Genomic DNA, 15,241 nt, shown 5'->3' on the forward strand with positions numbered 1-15,241 from the left:
TGTGTTTTTTCAGTTCCAGATGACCTACAACATGCCCAAGAACAACCTGCCCATGGAATGAACGTAATGGTACAAGCTGGGCAGGGGGGTGGTAAGCTGGGGGAGGAGGGGTAAATTCCTTTGCAGGAGGGTTCCCTCGATAGTCAAATTTAATTGCTCAAAAGGCTCTCTTATTTTGCAGGTTTTCAGCAAAACACAGGATTTCCCCCCGTTCCCATCCCAACATCGCAAAAGTGATGACGCCACACTCAGGTTGGAGGAGCAACACTTTATATACTCCAACCTGATGGCACGAACAACGACTTCTCGAACTTCTGATAATCACACCCTCCCCTTCACCATTCCCCATTCCTGTTTCCCTATCTCCTTACCTGCCCATAAACTCCCTCTGGTGCTCCTCCCCCTTCCTTTTCTTCCACGATCTTCTGTCCTCTCCCATCAGATTCCACCTTCTCCAGCCCTTTAACTCATTCACCAGTCAACGACCCAGCTCTTTACTTGCCCCCTCCCCCTCTCCCGGTTTCACCCATCATCTACCACCTTGCACTTCTTCCCAAATCCCCACCTTCTTACTCTGACTCCTCAGCGTACTTTTCCAGTCCCAATGAAGAGTCTTGGCCTGAACTTCAACCATACTCTTTTCCATAAACGCTGCCTGACCTGCTGAGCTCCTCCAGCATTTTGAGTGTGTTGCTTGGATTTACAGTTTCTCCAGATCTTCTCGTGTTTGTGCAAAGGAGTTTCCTCTGCTAATTCTACTGCAAAGTCTAGAAAGCCACAGATTTGGAGCGATGTTGGGGAGCATAGGCACACAATGAGAATAAAAGAGATTGCCAAAGAGGACATATGGCAATACGAAAGGGAAGCAGTTGAAGGAAAACTCAACTGGGATGCCAAAAAAGGAGAGTAGCTGAGTGAAGCCCCTTCAAAAACACGCATCAAGGCAGGTATCAGCTCTCATAGTCTCCCTGAAGATACATACTGTGTACATATTCCAACAATCTAAGGACTTACATTAAATTAAAGGAGGCTTCATCTCACGTTCTTGATATTTATGGCTTATTTATTATTAGTTTTTTCTCTCTTTCTTTTTTGAATTTGCATGGTTTCTAGTCTTTTGCACACTGGTAGAACACCCAAGTTGGTATGCTCTTTCATTGATCCTGTTATGGTTACTATTCTAAAGATTTATTGATTATGCCTGCAAGAAAACAAATCTCAGGGTTGTTTATGGAGACGTACGTGTACTTCGATAATAAATAAATTTACTTTGAAGTTACAAATGTTACAAATTTATTAGTTGCATCATGGTCTGCTATGGAAACAATAATGCCCTTGAAGGAAATATCCTACAAAAAGTAGTGGATACGGCCAAGTCCATCATAGTAAAGCCCTCCTCAACATTAAGCACATCTGCAAAGAGTGCTGTCACAGGAAAGCAGCATCCATCATCAGGGACCCCACCACCCAGGTCATGCTCTCTTCTTGATGCTGCCATCAGGAAGAATGTACAGGAGCCTGAGGACCCACACCACCAGCTTCAGGAACAGTCATTGTCCCTCAGCCATCAGGCTCTTGAACCAGTGGGGATAACTTCACCCGCCCCACCACTGACTGAACTGTTCCACTACAAACTATGAACTCACTTTCAAGGACTCTTCATCTCATGTTCTTGATATTTCTTGATTATTTATTATTATTTTTCTCTTTCTGTAATGGCACAGTTGTCTTTTGCACATCGATTGTACGTCTGTCCTGCTCTTTCTTTGACCCTATTGAGTTTCTTGGATTTGCTGTGTACGCCCACAAGAAAAGAAATCTCAGGGCTGTACACGGAGACTAGTATGTACTTTGTATTAAATTTACTTTGAACTGATAAGCTGGGAATTGATCAAAACCACCTTAAAATGGAGGGGAAAAAGAAACAAATGACAAAAGGTTGACACGAGGAAAAAGCATGCTGAATCACAAGACGGAATCATGGGATAATGTTGGGCACCAGGGAGGGGAAACAAGTACCACCAACCTGTGTCAGGATGAAATTCAATGCTGTTTTGTGATAATAACAAGATAAAAGACAGGAGTAAGGGAAGAATGGGGTGGGGGGGGGGGAAATCGGAGAAAAGAGGCAAGACAGTAAACCTCCTCCATCTGGCCAGCCGGTGGTGTAGATGGAACCGCAGCAGACTTTGGAACACGCGGTCACAGGTTTGAATCCAGCCGGCTCCTTGCATGCCTTCCACCCTTGCTGCATTGGGCATCGAGCTGGCAACTCCGCCTCGTAAAAGACAAACGCTAAAGAGTCGGCCAGATGCGCCAAACAAGGCGCAAGGAGGAACTTTACCTTACCTCCTCCAACTAGGCCATGCCCTCTCCTCAGTGCTGTCAATAAACAGGAGGTACAGGTGCCTGAAGAGCCTCAGAGTTCAACAACCGGTTCTTCCCCACTGCCAGCAGTTTCTTGAACCAACCTGAACAACCCCAACACTACCTCAGATTGTATTTCTTCTCTTTCTCCCCCGACTTGCACTGGTGTCATCATGTTTATTTTGTTGTGTAATCCATGTATAATTTATGCTAATTTAAATTTATGTTAACATATATTTGTCAAGTTTGTGCTGCGAAAGTCAAATTTTCATGGTGTTAATACCCTGAGTATGTCTGCCTTTGAGAATAAAACTGAACTTGAGCTATGGATCTGACTAATAAAAAAAAACTGAAGCCAAGAAAGGGAGAATGAGCAAGAAAAGCCACAAGAACGAACGAGAGAAGGGAGACAGACAGAAGATCAAGTAAGGAATAAATAAGAATGGACAAATAAATAAACAGATCAATAAAAGAGGAATGAAAATCTGTGCAACAAGATGGAGTAGAGAACAACACGAGTTAAGAAAGCAAACATAAGAGAGGCTGGGGGAAGAAAGAAACCGTTCAGTTGTTTCAGATTCCTTTTCCTATTTATATTTAATAGCCCTATAATTACCCCTACAAAAATAAGCAGCAGAATTCATTTAATTACATCAGGCCCAGTAACTTTTCACAGTGCTCGAATTTGCAGCAATATTTTCCATTGGAGCCGTCTGCAAATTATCTCCTTATAAAGAAATCATCCACTGTTTGATTTGATCACTGATTGAACTGACCTCAAATACGGGATGATCACAGAAAAACACAATGCTTATGGATCTTAACAGGACAACCGGTTCTCCACATTCAGCAAAGCAGCTCAATCTGTATCTGGCTTTAATATGGAAATTTGGAAAAAATATTTTATGGAATTACTGTAAACTGATCAAATAGAAATAATACAAGTCATGCATTAAATATTACTCAAGTAGGTGCTCTAAAGTTAAATAAACTTTACCAATTGTAAAATCTTCACATTTTTTTGGAATAATTTATCTACGTAGAGATTCACATTTTAAATACTTTGGCAAATTACGTTAACATCGGGACATGTAAGCTTGCTGAGCTGGATAGAGCCCACCTTCTTTCATCAATTGGGAGGCACGGTTAGCACAACGCCTTCTAGTTCAGGTGACCCGGGTTCAATTCCCGCCCCTGCCTGTAAGGAGTTTGTATGTTCTCCCTGTGACTGGGTGGGTTTCCTCCGGGTGCTCCGGTTTCCTCCTACAGTCCAGTGGAAGGTTCATTGGTGATAGTAAATTAACCCACGATTTGGCTAGGGTTAAATTGGGGATTGCTGATCGGAAGGGCCTGCTCCGTGCTGTATATCAAATAAATAAATAAATAAACCAATAGATAAATAAAGGACAGTTCTAAAAAAGTTTAAACATGATTATTTTTTTATTTATTCCTTGATAATCAAGGAATAGAAACATAGAAAAACCTACAACAAAATACAGGCCCTTCAGCCCACAATGCTGTGCTGAACATGTACTTACTTTAGAAATTACCTCAGGTTACTCATAACCCTCTATTTTTCTAGGTCATTATGTAATGTTTAGCTCACCTAATCCTAAGCACTCAGGAGAATTTGCCAGTTATTCGCTGAGCGAACTGGGTAATGTTCCCCCCCCCCCCCCACCCCCACCCCCAACCTTTAAAAAATAGTTCAGAAAATCCCTGGTGTAGAGTTGCACCCAAGGACAGGTGAAAAGGATGGAGGAGGAGGAAGAGGAGTGGGAAATTATTTTGTTTAAATCAAGCAAGACAAGGCACTGATGTGGGGAAGTATAGTGTGGTTATTATGTTACATCATTAGGCAAAGGAAAGCTGCACTGATTAAACTTAGTGAGGCTGATCATAACTGTTGCTTTGCTCAGTTACTGTGAAGTAAAAGAAGCATAATAATTTGAGTCCGGCCTTGTGTTACCAAGTGTTTTACTGTCTTGCTCTCACAAAGACTGAGGAGGAGGGTGCTTGTACGAGACAACTCTGTTCTCAAACCTTGCATTGTGTACTGCATGGCAGAGGCCTGGCCTTAAATGCAATCATCTCAAAGTCCCACAGAGGATTGAACCCAGCGGAATACCCTATCCAAAGCTGAAATGCCTAGATAAAGTGGATGTGGAAGGCAGAGAGGACGTTTCCAATAGTGGCAGCGTCAGGGACCAGAGGGCACCGCCTCAGAATACAAGGACATCTCGTTAGGACACTGATGGGGAGGAATTTCTTCAGCCAGAGCATGATAAATCTGTGGAATTCATTACCACAGGTGACTGCGGAAGCCAGGTTATTAGGTATATTTAAAGCACAGGTTGATTAGTAAGGACAAGAAAGTTTATGGGGAGAAGCCAGGAGTATGGAGTTGAGTGTGTTGCAAATTTAATATTTCAGTTATATTTGAGAGATCGTGTGTGTGTGTGTGTGTGTATAAATAAAATGTTGATTAAGCATTCTTGGTTGTTTAAATAATTACAAGTTATATGTAAAGTACGTGAATTGTATATGTCATCATGCTACCGTGTGATACGTGCAACATCTTGCTTAAAGTAAACTCAAAGTTACCCCCGTGTTTTTGGACTCTTGTATCTTTCTTTGAACTAATTTAATGTTTAGAAGTTATGAAACATAAGAAGGGGATAACAAATCAGACATGGTGGAGCAGTTTCGATGGGCTGAATGGACTAGTTCTACTCCCATGTCTTATGGTTATATGGTCATAATACTAAAAGCAAATTCCCATTCGTAACAGCATTACATATGGTCAAAACTAAAGTCATATTGCCGAGTTTATAGTCAAACATTCTATTGCATCTTAAATTGAGAAAATTAAGAAAATGCCTTTGAGGGTCATTCTATAAACAAAATATTTACCAGTCTTTAATTCACTGTGACGTTGAGCCCCCTCCCCAACAATCTTCTGCACATGCCAACCTGCTTAACAGTAATTACTGTGCATGACAAAAAAAAATCATAGGGAAAGTACTTCTAACACCAGCAGGTAATTTGTCTGTGAACCATAAAATACAGCTACAAATGGACATATCAAACTCTTAAACTAGATACGTGTAACCCAAGTAAACATCAAAGCCCCTAAATCAACATCAAAGCACCCGAACAAACATCAAAGAAGAATATCAAGCTGAAGAAACTCCTGTCTGAGACCTGGGTGGGGGAGATTGTTCAATTTGAGCCACTACCTGCAGGTGGAACTCGATGATGAGAACCCAGCATTAAAACACGTTTGATCCTCTGGAATGAAAACAGTTAGTCTGCATTGCAGCCAGGGAAGGATTTTTTTCTAGCATTCACACTTTCAGTGGAAATCCTTGCATCTACAGATGGTTATTTTGAAAGCCAGGTTTTCCTGGGGCACAGCTGCAGATGTCAATTCTGGTGTGACATCTAATACACATCGGATAAAACAATATTCATTCAGCTCATCACTGCAAAGTTTACACTACTGTGTCTTTTGCTCGTCTTTTCCTTTAGTTTCAAATTACAGGAACAAAGTTTCCATAGCCTTTTAATCCTTCATGTTGATGGGTCATTTATAGTTCTTCCACAGACACCTGTCATCTTGACAAATCCTTCTCAAAAGTCTTTGCACAGGACCTCAAAGGGCCAGCATTCAGGTCCGATATCAGCTACGGGGTTTGCAAGTACAAGTGACAGGCACAGAAGCAGGTACAGAGTGAACGATTCAAAGCAAGTTTATAATGGAGAGATCAGCAGTCACAAAAGCAGGCAGTAATTTACAGCCAACCATTCACTTACCACCTCTCACGATTCTGACATTAATTATGGTATTTGCACATTTCACAAGTCTTTTTAGTTACTCCCACCTTTATGAACAATTTTAAAAGGAATCTAGATTTAATACTTTAATTACATATGTACGGATGCCGTGATCATATACTTGCTAAATTAAGATCTGTCCCCGCATCCTCTCGGAGTTTGTGATTTCAGTTTTAGTCAAGCCTTTCAAAGTGACAACCGTGAATGGAAATGCTTTAAAAACCTTAGAAGCATTACAACCTGACAAGCAGGTGTTTGTGAGTGGCCGTAAAGAGTAATTACTACGAGAGAGAGAGAGAGAGAGGGAGAGGGAGAGGGAGAGGGAGAGGGAGAGGGAGAGGAGAGGGAGAGGGAGAGGGAGAGGGAGAGGGAGAGGGAGAGGGAGAGGGAGAGGGAGAGGGAGAGGGAGAGGGAGAGGGAGAGGGAGAGGGAGAGGGAGAGGGAGAGGAGAGGGAGAGGGAGAGGGAGAGGGAGAGGAGAGGGAGAGGGAGAGGGAGAGGGAGAGGGAGAGGGAGAGGGAGAGGGAGAGGGAGAGGGAGAGGGAGAGGGAGAGGGAGAGGGAGAGGGAGAGGGAGAGGGAGAGGGAGAGGGAGAGGGAGAGGAGAGGGAGAGGGAGAGAGAGAGAGAGAGAGAGGGAGAGGAGAGAGAGAGAGAGAGAGAGAGAGAGAGAGAGAGAGAGAGAGAGAGAGAGAGGAGAGAGAGAGAGAGAGAGTTGCAAGTTGTGTAGCAACATCTAGTTCAGATGATGTTACACAGTTTGAGGGCCTTGAAATCTTTCCTTGATGGCTCTCGTTCCTCCTCCACATTATTCTACACTTTCAGCTTGTATGTGGGAGGATTATTTTCGTACCAGCTGCGGTTGCTAACCTGCCCTTGATGTGCGAGGAGATTCAAAGTGTATTACTGGAACGTTGAGGGGGGAGGAAAAAAGAGCATTGCATTTCTTGCAGGAGTACTGTAAAATCAGCATTCCCATGTTCCAACTACACAGAGCAATAACAGGAACTTCTGTTTATAATGAGGTAGCAAGGATCTTTGCTTTGTTATTAGACAAAAGTGGATGTTTAGGACAGACAACTCAAAACGTGATCAAGGAGGAAAGTTAGGGAAAAAAAGGCGTATCTTGAGACAGTAGCAAGGAAAATTTAAGTTAGTTATGATTTGTTGGGAGAGCACAACGTAGTTTGTAGCTAAGAACACAACTGCCATTTAAAATTCAACATTTCTTTTGTAATCATCTGCTCAAGCACAATTCATATCAGAAACAAATTGATTTTGTTACTGGTAGCATACATGTCATTAACTTGTGGTGCTGGCAGCTTCATGTTTGGACTCCCATGCTAGTGTATATCTTTTGTGTTCTTATAAATCACAGCTTTTCCATTGCACATGTTGTAATATTAAATGACTATCACACCAGAACGTATTAAACAGCAGCAAGGTATGCTGAACACAGACCAATAGATCTCAGTGATACAAATTTAACATTCTGAGCTGAGTGCTGAATAATGCATAAAATTGCTTTGCACGGGCATTCAGCCACTTCAGAAAAGCTAATTATTACAGATGGATCAATAACTAAATGTCTTCTTACCTGGTGCTTCTATTAATTGCTTGTAAACATTGAGAAAGGCAGTCTCGGCCTCCTTGCTTCTTTTGCCAAGTGCTACCACCTGGAAAAAAGAACAATTACTAAAGATTTATATCTTCAAATAATTAAGATGATTTACATTAGATTACTTGTGACAGGTCCATTAAGTGCGGACCCAGACCTATACCTTCAAACAAATAGGAGTAACGGCAGCAAACTGATTGATGCCCAATAATCACTTTGTCAAACTATAGTGTTTGCATTAAGGTTTATTTAGGAAACAAAATGAAAGGCGCCAAGAAACACGAGCCTTTTGAATCCTGTGGGTTCCCCACTGTCTGCAGGGCACAGCCCAACCCACTTGAATGTTTCTGAATACTGGGCTAAGCTGAGGTAATCGTTGGGAAAATCTCCAAGAAAAGTTCAAGGAAGTTACCCAGAGCTTGGCTGTTAACAAATAGATCATTGGAAGCAAAGCCAGATGTAGCAAGAAAAATTGGAACTATTGGTCTCAAATTAGCATTTCAGAAAGATTACTTAAGCCCTTGCAAAGAGTTGCGTGCGATGCAGTAACCTGATAAAAATGAGCACAGGTGAGCTGTGTAATTGGAGGCATCAATTGATCACCTGGACAGGTGTATCGAGATTGATTCCATCAGATTCTCAGTGTTGTCACAGTGCCAATGCCCGTCACTTACTTTTACCTTTTGCATATGGCTCCTCAAGTTGCAATGTCCAGTTTAATGACTCACTCAACACAAGGAGCTTTAAACCCTCTCCACTTAACCCAGCTTACAGTTGCCAGGCTCAACTCATTTTCAGGCTCTGCTTCTGCATTCCATCACGGAAGTCAGCAACGCTGCAAAATCCAGCAGCTCTATCAACGTCAATCGAGGGATTTTTAAAAAAAAAACAGCTACAGCTCCTCATTAACTGTTTTATAGAATTGTTGTTCCTTTCCGCGCCCTTAGTGTTTCCTTAGCATTTGTCTGTTTTTGTCAAAACGAGGCTGAGTCGCTAGCCTGACACTCAAGCCAGCACGGACGGAAAGCGTGCAAGGTGCTGGCCAGGGTTTGTACCCGGGACCCCTCGCCTCCAAGTCCGGTCTGGTGCAGGTGCTACTACCCCACTGGCGGGCTTGATGTCTTATACAATGGTGGGGTGAAAGAGTTCACGGGCGTCTGTGCTGTTTCAAAAGAGTTCATCCCACAAACGCTGACAAGCCTGTCCTAAAACTTCCTGTAGTGCAGGGGTTCCCAACCTTTTTTATGCCACGGAGTTAAATGTCCTGACCCTAATAGGCTCATCAGGCCGGTGCTGCCGGTTTCTGTGGCGTGAAGTGACTGAGAGTACAAAACTACCCCCCCCCCCCACCTCCAGGATAGGATGCCAGTCTATCGCGAGGTTATCCCCCAGCATTTTGCCACCCATTTTCAGCTGGGTGGACTGGAGCAATGTGTGGTTAAGTGCCTTGCTCAAGGACACAACATGCTGCCTCGGCTGGGGCTCGAACGCACGACCTTCAGATCGCTAGTCCAACGCCATAACCACTTGGCCACGCACCACACTTTTATGCCACGGACCAATACCATAAAGCAAGGGGTCCAGCGTCCCCAGGTTGGGAAGCCCTGCTACAGCTTCACTCTTTATTGAATATTTTTAGCACTGGTGGCTTTGGTTTCCTTTACTTTCAATTATTTATTAGTTATTAGTTAGGTTTCCTTATACATAACCATCTTGAGCTGCAGTACACATTTTAATTGCTCTGTACTTCCCGGATCCGTGGTATGTCGTGTTTACACGTTTAAGAGTGATGCTCTTGTTTGCTATGACGCTGGCACCTTAAGTCACTGAAATGGACAACAGCAAATGCTACCGAAAGACTGCTGGCCTAGTAAACGCATGAGTGCAGAAGGGTTGAGGTCTGAGTACAAGGCATCTGTGCGGCTTTAAGTGATCTCTTGATAACACGACTGCCTGTATGCTTTATGCAATCAATGAGGCTCTACGCTCGACATACATATTTACCAACTAAAGCTGCAGAATATGAAAATTAAACAGTAAAATTCAAAAGCAACTTCATTCAAGCAAGGCCACAGCTCAATAACAGGAGCTCGGAGGCTGGCAGCCAATGGTTAACTCCCATATTACCTATAAAGGTTAAAGTTATCCAGAGACAACTATTGTATCGATTATATCCCAGAGTAAGATTTTAAAAATTTAAGCTTTGTTTCCATATGCCAAAATAATGAACTGTGCAGAACACACAAATCAATGAAACACACAATTATTATCTGTAGGGACTGGCAAGGACTTAAGTGGACCTCACAAAACAATTCCAAGCAGAATGGGGATAGTCACAGATTGATGCCTCTTTCTGAGAGAGGCTCGACGCCCTGCTGATCATTTCAGATTTTAAAAGCTGTCCATTAAATAGCTCCCTGACAATCCCAATGAACGAATCACAAATCACCGCGTGTCTTCCTCTCATTACTCTGTGCTTAGCAGCCTGATGTCTGCATTTTGCACAGAACCAGACCTGGTAAAGGACAAGTGCTTCCCACATCAAATGTAAGTCTGGCAGCTTTTCTTTCTCCTCCTGGCATAAAAACGCTGAATGTGCATTCCTAAGGCACGTTGCTATTTATAACCGACACCCAAGGTTTCACTAAGTAATCTAACAATCAATTATTTAAACGACTTCTATCCGAAGGAATGTGGATGATAGGAAATGCTGCTTGACAATTGGATGTGGATTTTTGAGACCGTGTTACATCTGGACACAGATCCTCAAACAGCAGGAAACCCAGTGGAAGGGTAGCTGTCTGAGGAATGGATGGCTTGGCATTAGACCTCATTAATCTGCCTATATGCTGCAGCAGCTGAGTGTGTAAATGCGGCTCCCTGCGCAAGCAGAGACCCAGCACTCCCTCAACAGGGAGGGAGGGGAACAGTGGCCGACCACGGAACAGCAACGGCGGGAAGCTGTGGGGACTCTCCTGCCTGTTAGCGCGGCGGACACAAGAATTTAATTAGGAGCTCGCCTGACATCTGGCTGTACGTTTCTTCCAGCGGGGAGGTTGGGTGCACGCCAGTGAACGCTACAGGCAGGGCTGGGCTGATTTTCGCCCCCACTTTCTCAGAGGCATCATATTGAGCCCATCTTCACCTGGAACATTCCATAGTTTATCACCAGATTACAAAGGAGCTGCCACCTTATGAATGGCCATAACAGAAAGTCATGGAAACAATGAACACCAGGATTCTACAGTAACAGAGGGCTGAGCCACCACTCTGAGCAACAGATGCAGGGTTCATGGGTTTCCAGCCCTCGGCTGGTTTGCCCAAAGAATCACTGCCGCGTTTGGTGACTCTTATGTGGCTGTAATCCTGAGGGTGTGGTCTGTACGCTCCTGACCATAAGCTTAGTCAGTGTGGTCAGGATAGCCCAGCAGAGACGGGCTCTGCAATACTAAACTGCCTTTGACTCACTTCATTCAGAAAAAAAAGTAGCGTCGGTTAGCGCAACACTATTACATCCCGCGGCAGAGTTCGGGGTTCAATTCCAACGTCGTCTGGCTTTACTCCAGGTGCTCTGGTTTCCTCCCACAGTCTAAAGAGGTACCGGTCGGTAGGCTAACTGTCCCATGATTAGGCTAGGGTTATACCGGGGGTTGCTGAGCGGTGTGACTCGAAGGGTCGGGCTGGACCTCAATAAACAGATAAATAATTTCCATGAGAGACCCAGTATCAGCCTCCTCATCCTCAAGGATTTCAAACTGGCCATCCATGTACGAGGGCAACAAAGGTCGAACTTTAAATAGCTAGCAAAATGCCTGAGCTTCACCAATAATATGCCAGAAACCTCCAACCAGATAAACACTTTCTACCTGCTCACTTCAACCCCATTGATAGTTTCAGCTTCAACAGCTGCCTTCCAGCATCACCAGGCCTCGTTAGGAAACCCAGTTTATAACCAGGCTGTTATCCAAAGAGCTGAAAACCCATCTCTGACCAGATGCCTCGGTTTCCCTGCTGCTGCTTGAGCTTTAAATGGTAGAGCACCAACCCTGGATCTCAGAGGTAAGGAGACGTTGTCAGACAAATACAGAACGTATTACTATGCTGAAAAGATTTCACCATTAATTGGAACCCAACCTGTAGCTCTTGACAAACCTCTCCAGCTTCTGAATCCAGTTGTAATTAAAACAGGAGCTGCTGCTCCCTTTCTGTGCAAGGTACCTCTGAGGAGGCATACCCACACAGAAATGTGACTGTTCCTCAGTTTGCTAAAGACGCTAAAAGAGCTCTCAGTGTTCGCAGAGTGCTAACATTTGACATCTACCAGGTGAAGGGCCAGAACATGGAAGAAGAGAGAGTTAAATGGTATTTAAGGAATTACATTAATTCAAAAGCAACAAAGCAAGTCTGGTAACATGTAGGGGTCACATTCCTTACTTTTCTTTGTTCTTGCACTGTTCAAGGTCAGTGAACAAAATAAAATATATAAAAGGCAACTAAAGTCTGTAACATAGAATGAGGACGAGAGAAAGTTGAGGGGGCGGGGGGTGCGATGAGAGAACAAAAAGGGGAAGCTGAGAGGGAGAAGCCGAGAGAACGATGGGAAGATGAGAGGGGGAAGTCAACAGGCTGGGGTGGAGACGAGAGAGCAAATGGAGAAAGTTAAGCGAGAGAAAAGGAGCTTCAATCCACCCACCAATTTTGATGCAGAGAATCTATCTTAGCTTTTGTTCAAGGAAACTTCAGGAAACTAGAAAGGGAAAGTCACACTTTAATTCTTTTCCTTAAGTCAAACAGGGTCCACAAGGACTACAAACCAGTAACTACTTCAACTCTAAGGGGTGCCTTCTTCACCTGTCCTTTTAATAACCGAAGCCTGGTTTCTTCAGAAAAAAAATCTGCCAATTACCATTATAGATCTCTACAACTCCATAATTCAATACATTTCCCTTGGATATTTTCCAGCTGCATTCACTGTTATTTATATAATTCTTCTCATACATGTGTTAATCAAACTCCGGAGCGAATCCACAACACAACAGCTCAACCAAGTGACTGTTGACGTGCCAGGTTGGCAGGCTTGTCAACAGATTTCCCCACCCCACCAAACACACATGGCTTCCATCAAATGACATGGAAAGTTTGAAAACCAGGATCACTGCCTGAATTTTAAACACAAAATTAAATTCCAGGAAAAAAATTACAGCTTGTTTACTAATTAGTCAAAGCGAGCACATGTACTACCTTTGGCACAAGTGGCAAGAGAAAAATTTGAAACGTGCATGACTGAAAACTTTGATGTTTTGTTTTTGGTCTTAAAATACTTTGAGAACCTTAAATTACTCTGACATACTGTGTGTAAATTTTGCTCAAGACAAAATACAGTACATCATTTACTTGATGGTGTGAAGATATGATTAAAATTACAAATGTAGTATAATAATTTCTAGCCAAATAGCATGTACATCAGATGAGGCAAACTTAAACGATTGATGAACTTAGCAATTAGACCATACCAGCTGCTGGAGGGAAATTTAGCCAATATATTCTTTGAAATGCAACCTGTTTTTTTTAAATCGGCAAGGTAGCACTCTTGGTCTTCAAATTAGATCCCTTTAGTTTTATGGAAAGAGAAGCGAGATAATGCAATAATGCTTGAAGTTATTGAGCTAGACATCTTTCTGCACCCAGTACGAGGCAGAATGGCCCACACTGGGGGTTGTCACATCAATTAAATGAGTCCAGGACTTTTTCCATCGAAGAGGAAAGAAGCATTATCCAGGATAGCTTCCTTCGGTTACCAAGTAACTGCTACAACCTAGAGAAATATATACAGTTCTGATCCATTTATTGACAGTCAGGAGCAGGTTCAGGGGTCAGCCTAGAATGAAGGGGTTCAAATTCCAATGTATATTTATTATCAAAGTATATGTGTGTCACCATATACAACCCTGACATTTATTTTGTCTTGGTACTGAGGGGATATTTCCTATTGGGGGGGGGGGGGAATCCAGGAACAGAAGCCACCTTCCCTTTATTTATTTGTTTGTGTTTTTTTGACACAGCTGTGCAGCCCATTGCTCTGAACAGGAAACTTGTACACAGCCTGGAAACAGCATGGCTCTTTTTTTTGCTGTAATATGCATACTATGAATACTCAGAATGAAAATTTTAGAAACCACATTCCTTTGATTTTAATTATTAATTGCAGAGGATAATGAAATGCAGTACAACAAAGAACATTTCCCAGATGCATAGCAACGATGGCGACGTGCACGGGAACATTTCGATCACCGTGCGGCTGCGCACCCACTCAGCTTCGGGGGAACGCTGACCAGAAGGCACGGCGCCACAAACAAAGGAGGTGGGTCGGTCGTGGACACTCAGGAAGACCATCAAAGCTTGGCAACTGTGAGGAAGGTCAAAGCTTGCAGAGGGATTTGGACCAGCTGCAAAAATAGGCTGAAAATAGCAGATGGAGTTTACTTTAGACAAGTGTGAGGTGTTGTACTTTGGGAGGGGACAAATCAGGGTAGGTCATACACAGTGAATGGTACAGATCCATAATTCCAGGGAAGTGGCGTCACTGGTAGATAGTGTCATAAAGACAGCATGTAATTCTAAATACTGTACAGGAGTAGGTTAAGATGTTGGTGAGGACTAATATGGAATATTGTGTGCAGTTCTGGTCTCCTACATGTAGGAAAGATATCAATAAGACTGAGAGTGTACAGAGAAAATTTACAATTTTGCCTGGACTTGATGACCTGAGTTATAGAGAAAGATTGAACAGTTGGGGTTTTATTCCCTGAAGCATAGGAGAATAAGGAGAAATTTGATAGGGGTTTGCAAAATGATGAGCATATAGACAAGGTAAGCGCGAGCAGGCTTTTCCCACCAAGGTTGGTTGAGACTACAACTAGCGGTCGCATTTCACAGGTGAAAGGAGAAATATTTAAGGGAAACCCGAGGGGTGGAATCTTCTACATTCAGAGGGTGTTGCAAGTGTGGAACGAGCTGTCAGCTGGTGGTGGATTTTGGTTTGATTACAACGTTAAGATTGATTAATTCATTTCATTTGTTCATCACCTAGAGCGCAAAGTAAATATATTATCAAAGGACATATTTCACCGTATACAACCCCGAGATTCATCTTCTTGCGGGCATACACGGTCAATCCAAGAAACACAACAGAATCAATGGAAGACTGCACTCAGGAGGACGGACGAGCAACCAGCGTGCAAAGGAGAACAAACTGTGTAAATTCAAAAGTGGGAAAAATAATAAATAAGTAATAAATATCAAGAACATGAGCTGAAGGGTCCCCTGAAAGTGAGTCAGTAGGTTGTGGAGTGATGGAGGAAGTTACTTCATCTGGTTCAAGGTTGATGGTTGAAAGGTAATAACTGTTTCCGAACCTGGTGG

The 15,241-nt window shown here is 43.0% G+C and overlaps 1 protein-coding gene across 10 annotated transcripts in view; it reads right to left on the reverse strand.

Moving 5' to 3' along the window:
* cux2b (cut-like homeobox 2b) overlaps nucleotides 1–15,241 on the reverse strand; it is a 362,613-nt gene that overhangs the window by 131,671 nt on the left and 215,701 nt on the right. For all 10 annotated transcript variants that reach the window (XM_059988147.1, XM_059988140.1, XM_059988138.1 and 7 more), the window contains exon 4: nucleotides 7,799–7,877. In XM_059988147.1, coding sequence (XP_059844130.1) covers nucleotides 7,799–7,877 — 79 coding nt within the window. The remainder of the gene's footprint in view (nucleotides 1–7,798; nucleotides 7,878–15,241) is intronic.

Source organism: Hypanus sabinus, chromosome 13, assembly GCF_030144855.1.
Source record: "Hypanus sabinus isolate sHypSab1 chromosome 13, sHypSab1.hap1, whole genome shotgun sequence".
NCBI classification, from domain to species: domain Eukaryota; kingdom Metazoa; phylum Chordata; class Chondrichthyes; order Myliobatiformes; family Dasyatidae; genus Hypanus; species Hypanus sabinus.